Raw genomic sequence first — 20612 nt, forward strand, 5'->3', positions numbered from 1 at the left:
ACTCTTGAAGCCATTAGATTGTTAATGGTATATGCGTATCTTGTATTCAAAGCAAGATGTCTCGTGCCTTTTGGTTGAAAAGGAGATCGAGGTTGTAAATCATCGATCCAAAATAGGTTGATCATTTTCTTTTTCCAACGATTTAAGTTGACGCTAATATGTTCACTTAATAAGGTAAATAGAGAAATCTTTGAAGAATTTCAAAGAGTTCAAGGAATTACGATTTAGTCGTGATGGGATTATCAAAGTGAAGACTTTGATATAAGCCAAATGAATTGTGATATAGTATCACAAATTAATGTCTCTTAGCACGCATTATGGAATAATGTGTGGTTGGATAAGAATTCAAACGCTATTCGATATGGTTTGGACTTCAATCAAGTTACTTTGGGTTACTTGATCCTTTTTGGGAATTTATCATTTTGTCTAAATTATTTTCCACTAAATCATATGAGATATGAAATGGTAATGTACCATGTTTGTAAGTTTTCACAAGAAACAAATGCTCATTTTTCCCTTGCAATTATCACGAGCACGACGGGTTTGCGGCTCATGAAGCTGTCTTTCTAAAATACAAGTTTATTTCTAGAAGACAGAGTGGGAGAAATTATTCAAGAGCCACAAAGAATGTTATGTCGCAAGAAACTGGTCTTTCTTGGCTACATGAGACGTTTTGTGTAAGACATTGTTTCTTCAAAACCTAGAGGTTAAATTCGTCACTTGTTAAAAATGATGAATTCATGCTACTTTTAAGAAAGTAAAGAGCTTATAACTTACAAAAGAAATTGGTTGATTCAAGTTGATTACTTCTAGAAAGTAATGAACATATGACTTACATAAGAGTGTTTAAGTCACAACTCAATACAAGGCTTAGAGCCATGAAAATCCGAAACAAAAGGGCTTGATTAGTGACAAAGGGTTTTGCACTAATAAAGAGATATTTCAAAGCAAGATTGGTTGCAAAGGGTTTTGCACTAATTGAAATGATTAAGTCTATTTGGATCTTCTTAGGGATTTTGTTTCATTATGAGGATATGCATACAGCAAGTGAATCTAAAACCCACTTCTTCTATAGAAGGAATGTATTCAATACATGTCATGAGTTTTAGTAGATTCTTGCAATCCTAAGATAATGTGAAACTTAAGAGAGGGTCTTAAGTAGGACATAAATGAGTTAGAATCAACATTTTGATCATGTGATAAAACATTTCTCGATAAGTCGAGAAGTTGTGTTTATACATGAAGTTTAGTGGGAGTTACGGAAATTTTAATTAGTCCGATATGTGGATGACATATTGATCATTGAGAATGATTTAAGACTTTTGGATTATTATAATACATCTTGAATATCCGGATTTATGAAGATAAATCCACATGATATTAGCGTCAGTAAGAAGTCTTAAGTTGATAAGATTCATGACTAGTTCAATTAAATTGAACATATTTGATTGATTCCATTTGCTTCCGCTGCCGGATCAATTAAATGAGTAATGATGTATAACACTTCATATACTTTGAGTATGATGAATTGTTTTCAAAATCAAATTTAAGTAATCTTTACCAAGTAAGCCATAAAGATTACCCTTAAGTGCTTGCAGAAGCATTAAGGAAGTAAAGCAAAGTGTTTATGATGCAATTTTGTGTAAGGGTGTTACACAAGTGACAATTGACAATTGAGATTGCGCATGGTTTCCGACAAAACCATAATCAAAACACATTAGGATGGTTAAGATACCATTGTGGCAATGTTAATTAAGAAGTAGATTTTCTAGAATCGTTCTAGGAAATAAAGAACAATGAGAGATATTTATAATGGAAATTGAGTACACTTGCGATCATGAGATGTGCAAGAAGGATGAGTCCCACACACTGTGAAAACAGTGGGAGCTATTCTTAGGCTAGAGGGCCTATGTCTTGATTGGATCTCGACACGTACTCAGAAAGTTTTGTAATGCAAATGTATACATTACAAAGGAAAACGAGTATGTAGTGAGGTTGAGTAAGGTACAAGAAATTGATAAAACCTACTAACCAAAGCCTTCTCAAAGGCTAAATATGATGAGTCATGTCATTTCAATTGAATTGAAATGAACAACTACGTACAAGATCAAATTAGATTATAGAACATGAAATAGTAATCAGGCATTGACTATTCATATGTGATAATCGCATTTGTCGTTCGAGTTTTACTTTAAAACTCTTTTATTATACTTTGTTACATCCAAACGGGTTGTAGAGACAATTGAACCCCGTTAAAGTGAACCCGGATTAACATTGTATTCGCCCATAGTCACTTGTATGAGGTGACGTCTCGAAGTGACTAGAGTGTGATGCGATTGATGGCAAGTTCAAGTGCCATAGAGTCATGTGAGATGACTAGTCGATCACATAGGCAGACTGTTAGGAACACTTTGTCGGGCAGTGACCGCTTATAGAGTTCTGGCAAATTTATATAGCCTGGTCGTGGCGAGAGCTACTATAGTATTCTAATGAGTCGATTCTTTTGACTAAAGACTGTTCACCTAAGATGGCACAGTTTCAGATTAACTTTGATTTGTGTTACTACGACCTTCGTAAATGGGGTCAAATGGGCATATTATGGGTTATGATGGCTGTGGCTAGTCGAAGGGAATGAGTGCGATAGGAATTGTCCACCCCCTTGTCAGGGTTAAAACAATATCTCAGGGCCACTCGAGGAGTAATGAACTGGAAATGCGTGGCCACGCTCGGAAGGTATCCAGAGTGGATAAATCCGGTCAATCAGTTATTCTCGGATCGAGGAAACCACTCTCGATATGATCACTTGCAAGTACGACCTGAAAGACACCTTGCATTGAGTGGGAGATAGTAATAGGACAAGAGAATTGGTGACGCACACTTGTCGAGGACAAGTGGGAGATTGTTGGGAAATGTGTCCTCAACAATAGTGCGATCACATGATTTAAATATCATTATTAAATCTCATTTTAAGAATACATATGGGATGTAATATTTTACAGTCAACTGGTCCACACATATCGGTAATGATTGGCTGACTAGAGTTTGACATTACTGCCGTGCGACGGTGGTGATCAGTTGATCCCCTTAGGTCATACCTATAGGGAAATACTCTTAATTGATTATTTAATTAATCGTATACCAATACGAGTTAATTAAATTGCTTAAAATTGACGGATGATTTTGTGAGTATAATTTACGTATCTTATTGTAAATATGATTAAATGAGACACGGTCTAAGTAATCGAATTATTTTATTACTTAGATGAAATTATTGTTTAAAGAAACAATTGAAACGGAATGAATAAATTATTATAAATAACAGAATGTTGTAATTTATAATTCGGAAAACACTTTTGGTACAAGTAATTATGAATTACAATGATAATTTTTATAAGTGACATATTTTATTAATATGTTGATTTTTAATGGTTAAAAATAAATTTTATAAATAAGATGCCATGAAATGTGTCACATGTGACATATTGACAAAATCACAAATAAAATGGACTCATCCATTTTATGTGAGTGTACCGAAATAAATGGAGGGAGTTAGTGGAAATTGTGTTAATTGTTTAAGTATAAAAACAATGATAAAAGCTAACAAGTAGGCATGCAAAACCTAAGCTTTTGAGAAGAGCAAAATGAAAAGGTATTGGGCATCCTACCCAAGCCTAATTTTCGGCCACTCCACAAGAAAAGAGAGAAGAGCTTTTCTCTTAAAATATATAATTCATTCTTCCCATCCAATTTTCTAGTGTAAGAAAATTCATCAAAAAACTCTCTACAATTTATGATAATTCTAGAGAAATAAACTCACAAAAATTACTCCATCTCTTGACCGAAATTTTCAAGAGCAAAAATACAATTTATTTTGTATCAATTTTATAGCAAAAACTAATATTATTACTAGATCTAAATAATATTGGTTATTAAGATGTATTCCTTGGGTATATGCTTTTGGGAGGGATTCTACATTTGAATCCTTGTTCTTCCATTTGGAGAGCTCAAGAACAAAAGAGAAGGAGATCTCTTTTATGCCCATATGAATCGAAATCACATTGTAAGAACATGTTTCTTTCTCATTTTATTAATTAGTTTGCATGCATAAGTTCCACCTTTAATTTTATGACAAATTAATTTTTACATATATGAGTATGTTAGTATGTATATAGATCTACATTTCCTTCAATAAACTAAACTAATCAACAAGATGAACAAAGTAAAGCAAATAGAGGGGTTGTAAACAATTGATTAAAGGCACTAGGGTGTCATGGGTTCATAGGGGATTCATGGGAGTTGATCATACAAACATGTTCTCAATTATATAGTAGGCACTTATTGTTGTGATGGGATCGAGTTGATGTATCACTACTACAGATACACGCTATAACAACGGTTAAAAACCGTTGTTATATAAAAAAGCGGACGTTGTTAAAGCGTCCGTTGTAGTAGGTTTTAACAACGGTTGGTTTTTCTAAGAAACCCGTTGTGAAAACTATTAACAACGGTTTAAAGTAGAAAAAACCGTTTGGAAAGGGTGACTAAATTTTGGTGGGAAAGTTATAACAACGGTTACAGTATAAAAAACCGTTCTTATAACTAAAGACAACGGGTTTTTTTTAAATAACCGTTGTTTATTTAAAAAAAAAAAATTAAATTAAATATTACTAGATGCATGCATTATTACGGCGGCCCGTTATAATTCCGATGCATGCATTATTACTGCCAATCCCTGCATATGAATGGACAATATATGGAATGATAAGGGTTATAAGATTTTAAGCAGAGATATGATGGCATAACTTCCTAAACATATATTAATTAAAAAACAACTCAAAAGACACATTACTTAGTATAAATACATGCATTATCTCAACCACCATTCCATTATCTCACTATATATCTCCAAACCCTAACTGCTAAAACAAACTCCAAACCCTAAATCTTTCAAACAAACTCCAAACTTCATCAACAATGAATGATATCATCCGTAAGACTGTTACTATGACCGAGCACAACAGGAGTTTTATCCGCCGGTTGCTGGACATGGAGGACAGGTTCAGGAGCTACTTAGATGAAGCTCCATCCGCACTCAAGGACGCCAAAAAAAATGGCTTGACAGAGCAGCAGTTGTTGCAGCTATATGACGATATAGCAACTGCTGAACGAAACCTCCAAATAGCTAAGGAGGAGAGGATGGATATCATAGAAGAGAATGAGACTCTCTATGCATATCTAAGAATTGCATTTTTATCAATGTAATTCGTTTTTTAATTTATGTATATATGTATATATATATATATATATATAGAGTCGGGATCCGGTGAGAACTCCTAAATATTTGAGGATTGAGGATTAGTGAATACAATATCACATGTTCTTCAATACAATATCACGAAAAATTTGACCTTTGCCAAAAAAAAAAAAAATTTGAAAAAAAAAAATTTATAAATTTTTTTTTTTTTTTTGCACAGGTGTTTTTTGTGTGTGATATTTTATCGAATAACCTGTGATATTGTATTGAACAACCTGTGATATTGTAACGAAATCCTCAATCCTCAAAAAGATAGTGTATCCTCACATGATCTCATTCCTATATATATATATATATATATATATATATATATATATATATATATATATATATATATATATATATGTTGGAATATGTGTCCTCCGACAATAATGCGATCTGGCCCGATCGATCATGATGATCACATGTTTAAATCTTGTTTTAAGAATACATGTGGGATGTAATATTTTACAGATCAATGGTCCACACATATCGATAATGATTGGTGACTAGAGTTTGACATTTGTCGATGCGACGATGGTGATCAGTTGATCCCCTTAGGTCATACCTATAGGGAATACTCTTAATTGATTATTTAATTAATCGTATGCCGATACGAGTTAATTAAATTGCTTAAAATTGACGGATGATTTGTGAGTAAGATTAACGTGTCTTATTATAATTCGATTAAATTAGATACGGTCTAAGTAATCGAATTGTTTTATTACTTGGATAAAATTATTGTTTACGAAACAATTGAAATTGAAATTGAATGAATAATTTATTATAAATACAAGACGCTGTAATTTATAATTTGATAAACCGTTTTGGTACAAGTAATTACGAATTACTAGTGAATTTTGTATGTGACATATTTTATTAATATGTTGATTTTTAATATGTTAAAAATACATTATGGTGTAACATGTCATGTAACATGTGACACATGACAAAATTGACAAATGACAAAATAAAATGGACCTCCCATTTTATATATATGTGCTGAAAATGGAGGGAGTTTAAGGAATATATATTGTGTTTTTATTTAAGTGGATAACATGATGATAAAAGCCTAATGACTAGCCATGCATGCCTAGTCTTGTCTTGAGAAGAACACAAGACCATGCATTGGTCTCTCCTTCCCCCTCCAACCGGTTTTTGATGAGAAAAAGCTAAGTGTTTTTCTCTATCATCATTCACTCTTTCATAATATAATTTCTAGTGTAAGAAATTATGTTTTTCTCTACATTTTTGTGAAATATTTTTAGAGATAAAAAACTCACAATAATCATCTCCTCTTAACCGAAATAGAGGAGAACAAAATTAATATTTTGTGTCATTTTTAAGTAAGACTAATATTGTTACTAGATCATAATAATATTAGTTATTAAGAGGTTTACGGTATATGCTTTTGGGAGAGGTTCTAATTTGAACCTTGTTCATCCATTATAAGGAAAGCTCAAGAACTAACAAGAAGGAGATCTTGTTGGTGCCCAAATGGCCGAAAATAAGATGGTGAGAAATAGATTTTTCCATCTCTTTTATTAAAGTTTGCATGCATAAGATCTAGCTTTTATTTTATGACTAAATAAATTTGAACATATATGAATATGTTAATTAATGAGATTAATGAATTCTAACAAGCGGTATCAAGAGCCTTAGGTTGTTTGCATGCAAATCGGTTTATAGTTTTTCCGAGTTATAAGATTAACATACATAACTAATTAATTTGGATTTATGAAGATAAACCTAAAAATAACTTTGCATGTTAAAAGTTTCTGGTCCTAAGTGATGTTTAGGACATTTTAGTTTATTTATGGATTTTATTGTTCATTTTATATAATATTGGCATTAAAATGTGATTTTTATGATAAAATTGTCATTTTTGGACGAAAAATAGCTAAACTTCGAATTTTTCAGTGGATTTTGGATATGTTTTTACATATATTATATACTGATGGTCTGTAAATTTTCATGTTAAAATGAGTTGTTTTGCTCGAAATATGGATTTTTTAAGATAAAATTGTATTTAAATGGGTAAATAGGTTAATATGAGTTATATTTCGAATCTGGTTATGGAAATTTAGTATGTTGTCATATGCAATTTTACAAGATGTGTGTAAAATATTTGGCTATAATGAAGTCTTTTTTCATGATTTATGAATTTTTGATGAAAAATCAGATAAATAGTGACTATAATTAGTAATAATGCTAAAACATACTTCATGACTAAGGAAAAACGTCACATGTTGCATTTTATCATATATTTTAGATCTAAAAGTGAAAATTTGATGAATATAATTTTTCTCATATTTTTATGGTCATAATTGTTAAAACCGATAAACCGCAACATTGTTTTTCCAGATAAATTTTCGAAATTTTTAACCTAAGTTTTGAACATTATGAGTGTCATGGTATTTTTCCAGAATGTTCATGAGTTTAAATTTCAAAATTTGAAATTATTTGAAATTTTTATAATTTAATTTGAAGTTTATAGCATAATTTTGTATTTTTGGGTCCATTTATGAACAATATTAAGAAATCAAGTTTAATTATTGTCAAAATATTAGTGGAGACTAATTTTGAGTCCTAAGAAGGTTAGGGTAATTAACTTGTACATAAATATGAATTTATGTAATTATTGTGATTTTAACAAGTTATAATCACGCAAATCCATAAAAACCGATAAATATACGATATTGGCTCTTAAAAGGCGATTTAGCATAAAATCTAGCATGTTCATACATATTATAATGCTGCATTTACCTAAAAAAAACCCTAGAGAGAAACCTATGACTGCGTAGAGAGAAAACTCGAGGTTTGACCTTGATTTCCGCGCCTATGGCTAGGAAATCAAATTTGCAACGTCAACGAGAGATGACAATGCGTGGAAGAAGTATTCATGTAACACAGGAGGATTATTCTAGCAAGACTTCAGAGGAGGAAATAGAGACTGTTGTGGAAAATAGTGATGAATTGTGCCCTAATACTATGCATGGAAAACCTAATGGAGAGGAAGGAGGGAAAATGAAAGACGTCAATGAACTTGTAGGAATTCCTGAACTAGTGGTTGAAACGGAAACTGAGGGTGAAACGGATGATGATGATGATGATATTGTCCATGAGGAAGAAGAAGAAGTAGTGAAGGAAACACAAGAGGTTTTGATTACTGAAGAGATTGATACAGAAACAGAGGATGATGATATGCTCCAAATTCAGTCTGAAGACGTGGAAGAGGAGGTTGTGTACTGGAATCAGGCGGTGTTATGCTATATACTAGGGGCTAATCCTCCTTGGGAGGTGATTGAAGGATTCATCAGGCGTATATGGACTAAATACAATATTGACAAAATATCATTCATGCCATCAGGGGTGTTTCTGGTAAGATTCAAAACTGTGGAAATGAGAGACAAAGTTTTACAGGCAGGGCATTTTCTTTTTGATAATAAGCCGATGATTGTTAAGGCTTGGCATAAGGATTTGGGAATGACAAAGGAGGATGTGCAATCAGTGCCAGCATGGATTAGGTTGCATAATTTGCCATTAAAATTCTGGGAGAAAAGTTTGCCAAAGATTTCAAGCTTAGTGGGAAAATTTGTGAAAAATGATCAGGCTACAGAAGAAAGAACAAGGTTGGGCTTTGCCAGAGTTATGGTGGAAATGGTGGTGGACCAAAAACTGCCTGAAAAAGTATCTTTCAGGGATGAGAATGGGAAGATAGTTCAAATAGATGTGGAATATGAATGGAGGCCTGTGAAATGCCTCAAATGCCAAGGTATGGGACATGAGATGGAAAATTGCAGGAGAGGAGAACAAAAGAAAGAGAAGGCAGTGGTGAAGCAGGTGTGGAGACCTAAACAACCTGTCACTATGGAGAAAGGGGACCCCCCTCTCACTGCAGAGAATGGGAAGCTTCAGGTAGCAGGTACTGCAGCAATGAGTACTCCAAGATCATCTATTAAAAGATTAACTATCCTAAGAAGGAAACCAGTGGGTGAAGGATATAACAATACCGAATTTGGAGCACATTCCTATAAGGATATACTATCTCCTTCTAAGGATGTAGGGGCTCAAGGTAATGCACAGGTGACTCCTCAAATCAGTTTGAATGGATAGTATAGGGTTTTGGAATGTTAGAGGTATGAATAGAGTAGGTAAGCAGAAGCATATTAATTTTTTCTTACAAAATAAGGGTATTGGTTTATTTGGCCTCTTGGAAACAAAAATAAAGAGTAGGGTTTATAATAAAGTAGCAACTAGTTTTTATTATGAATGGTGCATTTCTACTAACAATGGATATCACAATGGAGGTAGAATTTGGATCATTTGGAAACCTAGAATATTCAGAGTTCATTTCATAGAATACAATGCTCAATATGTTCATATGAAGATTGATTCTTTGCTGGATAAGAAAGTTTTTCACTTAACTATGGTATATGCCTTTAATGGTATTCAAGAAAGGGCCCCTCTTTGGGTCCAGTTAAGGAGAATTGCAGGTCAGACTCAAGGACCATGGGCCATAGCAGGAGAATTTAATTGTGTTTTGTCTGCAACTGAAAGGATTGGTGGGAATACTACTGCAGCAGAAATGGATCCTTTTAGGGAGTGTTTGGAGGACTGTGAGGTAGTGGACATTGCTGCCACAGGGTCTCTATATACTTGGAACAATAAGCAAAGACCAGAGGAAAGGATATACAGCAGATTGGATAGATTTCTGATTAACAAGGAGTGGAGTGATCATTATCCTGATTTATATGCACACTTTTTGCCTGAAGGGCTATTTGATCATTCTCCTTGTATGATTGGGAGTACTCAGAGAGCTCAGAGAAAGAACAACTTTAAGTACTTCAATATGTGGGGTGGTTCCAAGGACTTCAAAGAGATTGTGAGGCAAATATGGCATCAGCAGATAAGGGGTACTCCTATGTACAGCTTGGTTAACAAGCTAAAATGCTTAAAACCAAAGCTGATTCAGCTGAACAGAGATGGCTTCAGTGATATTGAATAAGCAACTGGTCTTTGTCAGAAGAAAGTGGAGCAATTACAGAGTCAGCTGGGGCAAGATCCAACAAACAATGCAATGATGCAGTAGGAATATGAGGCAGTACAGGAGCTCAAATGCCTTACCATGGCCAGAGATAGCTTTTTACTTCAGAAAGCTAAGTGTTCATGGACTAAGGAGGGGGATGCAAATAGTGCTTTCTTCCACAATTCTATTAGGAAGAGGAGAAATCAAAATAAGGTGATCATGATTGAAGACATGAATGGGATGATTTGTGACACCCCTGACCAGGTAAAAGAAGCATTTCTTGAATACTATGAACACCTGCTGGGATCTAGCCAAAAGACAAAGAAGATTCATAGGAAAATTATTGATCAAGGCCCTAAATGCAATGAGGATCAGTATGCTGTGCTACTAAGACCTGTCTCTGGGGAAGAGGTGAAGGAGGCATTATTTGGCATTCATGATATTAAATCCCCAGGGCCTGATGGGTATACCAGTAAATTCTTTAAAGATGCTTGGGGGGAAGTAGGAAAGGAGGTAATTCAAGCTGTTCAGGAATTCTTTACTCATGGAAAGCTTTTAAAACAGCTGAATGCTACCGGTCTTACATTGATTCCTAAATGTGATAGGCCTCAGACAGTGCTGCAATTTTGCCCCATAGCATGTTGCAATGTTATCTATAAGGTAATATCCAAACTGTTGTGCTCTAGACTGGCAGAGGTTCTACCCCAGATTGTTGATCAAAACCAGGGAGCTTTCATCCAACATAGAAGCATCCAGGAAAATATTTTGATATGCCAGGACCTTATCAGACTCTATGAAAGACCATCTCCTTCTCCCAGATGTATGTTTAAAATAGACTTACAGAAAGCTTATGACACAGTGGAATGGGAGTTTGTGGATAAGCTTATGAAGATGTTGAAGTTCCCTGAGGGTTTCAGAAGCAAAATTATGCAGTGTATAACTAACTGCTTCTTTCTCCTTATCCCTAAATGGTGAGCTGTTTGGATTTTTCCAGGGGAAGAGGGGATTGAGGCAAGGGGATCCCCTTTCACCCTTGATTTTTACGCTGTGTATGGATTACTTGACAAGAACCCTCAAATATGCCTCTAGTAACAATGACTTTGGCTTCCACCCTTTGTGCAAACAAATGCGAATAACTAACCTGATGTTTGCTGATGATGTACTGATGTTCAGTAAGGGAGATGCAAATTCAATGATGCTACTTTTAAGATCCTTCTCTACCTTCTCTAAAGCTACTGGACTTAGGGTTAGCCCTGCCAAGTCTAGTGCTTATTTTGGTGGAGTTCAGGACCAACTGAAGCAAGAAATCCTACAGGTTTCTGGTTTTACAGAAGGTAGTCTGCCATTCAGGTATTTGGGAATGCCCATTCAAACTACCATACTGCAGAAGAAGGACTGTGATTGTTTGGTAGAGAAGATCTGTGCCAGGATTCATGGATATGGTGCTCGAAAATTCTCTTATGCAGGCAGACTGGTGATAGTTCAATCAGTTCTGAAAACCTTATGTGGGTATTGGGCTTCACTGTTTGTGCTCCCAAAAGGAGTTATTTGCAAAACTGAGGCTTTATGTAGAAACTTTCTTTGGGAAAGAGGAACTGAGTACAAAAGAGCTCCCTTAGTAGCTTGGGACAAAATATGCAGGCCAAAAGTAGAAGGAGGATTGGGGCTAAGGGACCTGGAAACTTGGAACAAAGCACTAGTTGCTATGCTTGTTAACTGGGTGATGGAGAAAAAGGACACAATTTGGGTTCAATGGGTGGAATGCAATTATCTTAGGGGGCAGCAATGGATGGACTATTCTCCTAGTCCCAATTCTAGCTGGGTGTGGAGGAGAATTTGCAGGGTTAAACATGAAATAGCCCCTGGATACACTGATGGAATCTGGCACCAACAGGAGGAGTTCTCTTCTGCCAGATGCTATGACTGGTTGAAGGGGCAGGCTCCAAAAATGCTGTGGGAGAAGGTAGTCTGAACGGGGTGGAGTTTTCCCAAGCACAACTTCCTGGGGTGGTTGTGGGCTCATGGGGCATTGCAGACAAAGAGTAAACTGCTGAACTATGGAGTGGTAGATGAAGATACCTGTCAGATCTGTGGAATGGGAAGTGAAAGCCAGGAACATCTATTTTTTGACTGCCTTTACAGCAGACGAGTTATACAGCAGGTTAAGCAGTCCAGTGGGATGGATATTCCTACAACAAATGCACTAGAATGGTGTGTGAACAGGCAAGGGTCTACAGTGCAAAAGGAGGTACAGTATGCTATGGTGGTCTGTGCAGTGTATGTGCTATGGCAGCAGCGTAATACTTGCCGACAAGAGATGGTTTTAGCTCGTCCTGAATGGCTAGCAAAAAGAATTCTAAATGATATGAAAGCTAGAATAAGGGAGAGAGATAAGAGTCATTTAAGCATTTTTGATATAGAATGGTTAGAGAGCAAGAATCTTATGTAATATGATCATATGAGCATTGTACATTGACACCTTTTATTTAATATACTTACCTTTCACCAAAAAAATATAATGCTGCATTTTATTTATGATTGTCATATTTTAATTTTATGTAATTTTTTAATTATGTAATTTTACTTAGTATGGCCTTAGTTTTAATTGGTATTACCCGAAATGTATGGGAATATCGATTCGTTTGTAATTATTGTGATCTCGCATCATCGTTTTGTAATTTAATAGATTTATTTTTATTTTAATTACAAATGTATAATAGGAAGTTATGTAATTCATCTTGTAATTTAATTATTCCGGAGTTCCTTGAAAACGGTGCCATTTGAGAAGGCGGTCCATCAAAGAAGGTGTTACCTTGAAATGCGTGCCAAGACCGAAGTTTAAGGGACCAAAGGAGTTGGTTTCCGAATTTGTAATAGTTTATTAGATTTACTATTTTAGGAAGGCCATACTAGGATTTTATTTTTATGCTTTGCATTTTATTTATATGTTGCATGCATCGCTAAATCGCCATAACTAAACATGCATTTTAATCGAGTTTATCGACCGTGTCAATTACAATTATCTTAGTTCACCGCTTTAGTTCACTTAAAACGTGATAGATAATAAATTGACATGACCTCTCGCTAAAATAAACAATTGAGACTTAGCCTTACCAAAAAGTAGAAACCATGAAAACCTATTTCATGAGGGAGTGTGCTCGGCCCTACCGGGGTACAAACCTTGTTACGTAGGGGAAGTGGGTGATAAATGTCTATCCACCGAATTCATGTTGATAAGGGATGAATCGGCCCTACCGTGCCCAAGTTGATGTGGATTTGGATCATGGACACATTTATTCGAAATTTGGGTTGAACTCAACAAAAAGTATTCTCGACCATTGCCGGGTGTGTTTTGGGCTAAAGATAAATATTAATGTAATTTTATCGACCAAGAGTTCTAAAAGTAGAATCGATTAAAGAGTTAATCCACCGAGTTATATTGATAAGGGATGAATCGGCCCTACCGTGCCCAAGTTAATATGAATTTGGATCTTGGAATCATTTATCATAGTTGGGTAGAGGTCACTATGTAAATGCTTTACTTGTTATTATATTTACAAGTATTGTTATAACGATAAATGTTTTGTTTTCATTATTCCGTTATCATATTGTTCTATTTCTTTACCTCAAATTATATACGATATCATTCCGATTTTAGTTCAAATCTCCATTAAAACATCGTAACTAAAGACAAAATTTGAATTTTCCTTCTAAAAACCTCGTATTATCCATTGTAAAGTTCTCTTGTGAAGAGTATAGATAAAAGTTATTCGTGATCAAAAGGGTTTTTGATTCTTGACTAACATATCTACTTACAATGAATTGTTTCTCATATGCTTAATTGAGTTAAGTACTTTGAAACGTTACATCATTTTGGTAACTAGATTTGTTTGAAATCAAAATTGACCAAAAAAAAAACCGCAACCACTTCAATGAAAGTTTTAAGACTAAACAAATGAATTGAAGAGTAGTCTTCATGAAATTTAATTTTGCTTCTCTAAGCAAAGACTCATTGAAATGAGTGGGAGCATTCTCTTAAACCGTTAAGAAAAGGACGAAGTTCAAAGAAGTAAAATTAGAATGGAATTGATACAAGGTAATGTTAAAAGTAAAGTTATTGAGAATAACGATACTAAACCTATCAATCCCGACTGATAAAGATTCCATTGTCTTAATTGTTGGAAGCTAGAAAGGAAACTACCCCAAATTATTGAAGAATCAACAAGTTAGTTGTGGGACATATAATGGGACCTTCTTCTTTAAGTGTTTATTTGATTGACATAAATTTTGCTAGCACTACTTCGTCAATATTAGAAACCGGTGGTGGTTTTCATCATTGTATTTGATACATAGGATGATTAGAATATGACGACTAGCAACAATGATGTTGAGAGATAGAGTCATTGTGTACTCAATCTATTTTTGGGTTTAGAGTTGTACTTAATTGTGACTATTAAGTGCATAAACTCTAAATAAGAATATAAACTTGTTAAGATACAAAAGAGGTTTCACTTTTGTGACCCCATACACCATGATTTGATATATGGCTAGCCCATTATCAAGGTGATTATATTCTAAACCAAACTAGAATGATATATCATGAAGATGATGCAAGACTCAAATTGGTAACCCAAGATTAAACCTTAGATTCTGGAATGATGAACGCAAAGAGTTATCGAGTACTCTTGAAACCATTAGATCTTATGGTATATGCGTATCTTGTATTCAAAGCAAGATGTCTCGTGCCTTTTGGTTGAAAAGGAGATCGAGGTTGTAAATCATTGATCCAAAATAGGTTGATCATTTTATTTTACCAACGATTTAAGTTGACGCTAATGTGTTCACTTAATAAGGTAAATAGAGAAATCTTTGAAGATGTTCAAAGAGTTCAAAGAATCACGATTTAGTCGTGATGGGATTATCAAAGTGAAGACTTTGATATAAGCCAAAGGAAATGTGATATAGTATCACAAATTAATCTCTCTTAGCACGCATTATGGGATAATGTGTGGTTGGATAAAGAAATCAAACGCTATTCGATATGGTTTGGACTTCAATCAAGTTAATTTGAGTTACTTGATCCTCTTGGGGATTTTATCATTTTGTCTAAATTATTTTTCCACTAAATCTAAAACGAGTCATATGAGATATGAAATGGTAGGGTACCATGTTTGTAAGTTTTCAAAAGAAACAAATACTTATTTTTCCTTACTATAATCACGAGTACAACGGGTTTGTGGCTCGTGAAGTTGTCTTTCTAGAATACAAGTTTATTTCTAGAAGACAGAGTGGGAGAAATTATTCAAGAGCCACAAAGAATGTTATGTCTCAAGAAACTGGTCTTTCTTGGCTACATGAGACGTTTTGTGTAAGACGTTGTTTCTTCAAAACCTAGGAGGTTAAAGTCATCACTTGTTGAAGATGATGAATTAGTGTTACTTTTAGAAAGTAAAGAGCTTGCAACTTACAAAGATATTGTTTGATTCAAGTTGATTACTTCAGGAAAGTAATAAAAATATGACTTACATGAGAGTGTTTAAGTCACATCTCAATACAAGGCTTAGAGCCATGAAAATCCGAAATAAATTCCAAGTGAATTGTTAGATATTAAAGCTTGATTGGTAGCAAAGGGTTTTGCACTAGTTGAAATGCTTAAGTCTATTTGGATCTTCTTAGGGATTGTGTTTTATTATGAGATATATATAGCGAGTGAATCTAAAACCCACTTCTTCAATTAAAAGGAATGTATTCAATACATGTCTTGAGTTTTGTAGATTCTTGCCATCCTAAGATAATGAGAAACTTAAGAGAGGGTCTTAAGTAGGACATCAATGAGTTGGAATCAACATTTTGATCATGTGATAAAACTTTTCTCAATAGGTCAAGAAGTTATGTTTATATATGAAGTTTAGTGGGAGTTACGGAAATTTTAATTAGTTTTATATGTGGATGACATATTGATCATTGGGAATGATTTGACACTTATGGTGTATTATAATACATCTTTAATATCCGGATTTATGGAGATAAAACTACATGATATTAGCGTCAAATAAGAAGTCTTATGTTGATAAGATTCATGATTAGTTCAATCGAGTTGAACATATTTGATTGATTCCATTTGCTTCCGCTGCCGGATCAATTAAATGAGTAATGATGTACACACTTCATATACTTTGAGTATGATGAATTGTTTTAAAATCGAATTTAATTAATAGTTACCAAGTAGCCATATAGATTATTCTTAAGTGCTTGAGGAAGCATTAAGGATGGAAAGTTAAGTGTTTTTGATGCAATTAACTAATATGTGTAAGGGTGTTACACGAATGACAATTGAGATTGCGAAAGGGTTCAGACAAAACCATATTCAAAACACGTAAAGATGGTTAAGGAACCATTGTGGCTATGTTATTTAAGAAATAGATTTGCTAGAATCGTTCTAGGCAATAAAGAACAATGAGAGATATTTACAATGGAAATTGAGTACACTTGCAATCATGAGATTGTTAGAAATCTATATCTCATTAATTTACATATTCATATATGTGATAAATTATTTAGTCATAAAATATTTACAAATCTTATGCATGCAAACATAAATAGAAGTAAAGAAGAAATCATGTTCCTTACTATGTGATTTCGATTTTATAGGCACCAACAAGATCTCCTTCTTGTTAGTTCTTGAGCATTCCAAATAATGGATGAACAAAGATTCAAGTATAGAATCTCTCCCAAAAGTGAATACCCAAGGAATACTCTTAAAGACTAAAATAATATGATCTAGTATTAGGATTAGTCTTACTTAAAATTTTGACACAAAATATTTACTTGTTCTCTCTTGTTTTCGGTTGAGAGAGAATAGATGAGTGAGTTTTTATTTCTCTAGGATTTTCACAAAAGATAGAGAGAGTATCATTTCTTACTCTAGAAATTTTTATAAAATGATGAATGAAAATAATAAGAAAATAAAAAACTCTTTTCTTTTTACCTATGGTGGCCGAAATAATTGGCCTTGGGTAGCATGCCCAATGCCGTTTATTTTTGCTCTTCTTAAAAGCTAGGTTTGCATGGCTAATAGTTAGATATAATCATTGTGTTTTCCACTTAAGATAAAAACACAATAGAAATCTTACACTCCCTCCATTATTTCGGCATACTTAAAATAAAATGGGTAGTCCATTTTATTTTGTCATTTGTCAATTTTGTCACATGTAACATGTTACATGACATGTCATAATGTAATATATTTTTAACATATTAAAAATCAACATACTCATAAAATATGTCATTTACAAAATTGACTAGTAATTCGTAATTACTTGTACCAAAACGGTTTATCAAATTATAAATTACAACGTCTTGTATTTATAATAAATTATTCATTCAATTTCTATTTCAATTGTTTCGTAAACAATAATTTTATCCAAGTAATAAAACAATTTAATTACTTAGACCGTATCTAATATAATCGAATTACAGTAAGACACGTTAATTTTACTCACAAGATCATCCGTCAATTTTAAGCAATTTAATTAACTCGTATCGGCATACGATTAATTAAATAATCAATTAAGAGTATTTCCCTATAGGTATGACGTAAGGGGATCAACTGATCACCACCGTCGCACAACAGTAATGTCAAACTCTAGTCAGCCAATCATTACCGATATGTGTGGACCAGTTGACTGTAAAAATATTACATCCCACATGTATTCTTAAAATGAGATTTAAACATGTGATCATCATGATCGACAATTGTGATCGCATTATTGTCGGAGGACACTTATCCCAACAATCTCCCACTTGTCCTCGACAAGTGTGCGTCACCAATTCTCTTGTCCTATTACTATCTCCCACTCAATGTAAGGTGTCTTTCAGGTCGTACTTGCAAGTGATCATATCGAGAGTGGTTTCCTCGATCTGGAGAATAATTGATTGACCGGAATTATCTACCATAGATACCTTCCGAGCGTGGCCACGCATTTCCAGTTCATTACTCCTCGAGTGGCCCTGAGATATTGTTATAACCCTGACAAGGGGGTGGACAATTCCTATCGCACTTATTCTCTTTGACTAGCCACAACCATCATAACCCAAAATATGCCCATTTGACCCCATTTACGAAGGTCGTAGTAACACAAATCAAAGTTAATCTGAAACTTTGCCACCTTAGGCGAACAGTCTTTAGTCAAAAGAATCGACTCATTAGAATACTATATTAGCTCTTGCCACGACCAGGCTATATAAATTTGCCAGAACTCTATAAGCGGTCACTGCCCGACAAAGTGTTCCTAATAGTCTGCCTATGTGATCGACTAGTCATCTCACATGACTCTATGACACTTGAACATGCCATCAATCGCATCACACTCTAGTCACTTCGAGACGTCACCTCACACAAGTGACTATGGGCAAATACCATGTTAATCCGGGTTCACTTTAACGGGGTTCAATATTGTCTCTACAACCCGTTTGGATGTAACAAGGTAATAAAAGAGTTTTAAAGTAAAACTCGAACGACAAATGCGATTATCACATATGAATAGCCAATGCCTGATTATTATTTCATATTCTATAATCTAATTTGATCTTGTATGTAGTTGTTCATCTCAATCCAATTGAAATGACATATGACATGACTCATCATGTTAAGCCTATGAGAAGGCTTTGGTTAGTAGGTTTTAGCAACTTCTTGTACCTTACTTAACCTTACTACATACTTGTTTTCCTTTGTAATGTATACATTTGCATTACAAAACTTTATGAGTACGTGTCTAGATCCAATCTAGACATAGACCCTCTAGCCTTAGAATAGCTCCCACTGTTTTCACAGTGTGTGGGACTCATCCTTCTTGCACATCTCATGATTGCAAGTGTACTCAATTTTCGTTGTAAATATTTCTCATTGTTCTTTATTGTCTAGAACGATTCTAGAAAATATATTTCTTAAATAACATAGCCACAATGGTATCTTAACCATTCTAATGTGTTTTGATTATGGTTTTGTCGGAAACCATGCGCAATCTCAATTGTCAATTGTCATTTGTGTAACACCCTTACACAAAATTGCATCAAAAACACTTTGCATTACATCCTTAACGCTTCTGCAAGCACTTAAGGGTAATCTTTATGGCTTACTTGGTAACTATTACTTAAATTCGATTTGAAACAATTCATCATACTCAAAGTATATGAAGTGTTATACATCATTTCCTATTTAATTGATTCGGCAGCGAAAGCAAATGGAATCAATCAAATATGTTCAACTTGATTGAACTAGTCATGAATCTTATCAACATAAGACTTCTTATTTGACGCTAATATCATGTGGATTTATCTCCATAAATCTGGATATTAAAGATGTATTACATATCTCCAAGTCTTAAATCATTCCCAATGATCAATATGTCATCCACATATTAGACTAATTAAAATTACCGTAACTCCCACTAAACTTCATGTATAAACATAACTTCTCGACTTATCGGGAAAATATTTATACCATGGTCCAATCATTGATTCCAACTCATTGATGTCCTACTCAAGACCCTCTCTTAAGTTTCACATTATCTTAGGATTGCAAGAATCTACAAAACTCAAGACATGTATTGAATACATTCCTTCTAATTGAAGAAGTGGGTTTTAGATTCAGTCGCTATATATCTCATAATGAAACACAATCCCTAAGAAGATCCAAATATACTTAAGCATTCAACAAGTGCAAAACCCTTTGCAACCAATTAAGCTTTGATATCTAACAATTCACTTAGAATTTATTTTGGATTTTCATGGCTCTAAGCCTTGTATTGAGTTGTGACTTAAACACTCTCATGTAAGTCATATGTTCATTACTTTCTAGAAGTAATCAACTTGAATCAAACGATTTCTTTGTAAGTTATAAGCTCTTTACTTTCTTAAATGTAGCATGAATTCATCATCTTCAACAACTGACGAATTTAACCTCCTAGGTTTTGAAGAAACAACGTCTTACACAAAACGTCTCATGTAGCCAAGAAAGACCAGTTTCTTGCGACATAACATTCTTTGTGGCTCTTGAATAATTTCTCCTACTCTGTTTTCTAGAAATAAACTTGTATTTTAGAAAGACAGCTTCACGAGCCACAAACCCGCTGTACTCATGATTATAATAAGGAAAAATGAGCATTTGTTTCTTTTGAAAACTTACAAACATGGTACCCTACCATTTCATATCTCATATGACTCGTTTTAGATTTAGTGGAAAAATAATTTAGACAAAATGATAAAATCCCCAAAAGGATCAAGTAACTT

At 34.1% G+C, this 20612-nt stretch overlaps 1 protein-coding gene across 1 annotated transcript; it reads left to right on the top strand.

The window, feature by feature from the left end:
* Positions 1–8134: 8134 nt before the first annotated feature.
* On the top strand, positions 8135–10301 carry LOC141620200 (uncharacterized). Its single transcript, XM_074437132.1, has 3 exons — positions 8135–8381; positions 8424–9379; positions 9684–10301. The coding sequence occupies exons 1-3, from the start codon at positions 8135–8137 to the stop codon at positions 10299–10301; spliced, it is 1821 nt and encodes a 606-aa protein (XP_074293233.1).
* The last annotated feature ends 10311 nt before the right edge of the window (positions 10302–20612 follow it).

The sequence above is a fragment of the Silene latifolia genome, chromosome X, assembly GCF_048544455.1.
Source record: "Silene latifolia isolate original U9 population chromosome X, ASM4854445v1, whole genome shotgun sequence".
Taxonomy (NCBI): Eukaryota; Viridiplantae; Streptophyta; class Magnoliopsida; order Caryophyllales; family Caryophyllaceae; genus Silene; species Silene latifolia.

Excerpts from the sequence above, each read along its gene's own strand:
- LOC141620200 (XM_074437132.1), top strand. The coding sequence starts at position 8,135 with ATGGCTAGGAAATCAAATTTGCAACGTCAACGAGAGATGACAATGCGT. Across the intron at positions 8,382-8,423 it reads GGTTGAAACGGAAACTGAGG|AAGAAGAAGTAGTGAAGGAA; the intron begins GTGAAACGGATG and ends TCCATGAGGAAG. Across the intron at positions 9,380-9,683 it reads GGGCTCAAGGTAATGCACAG|ATTGATTCTTTGCTGGATAA; the intron begins GTGACTCCTCAA and ends GTTCATATGAAG.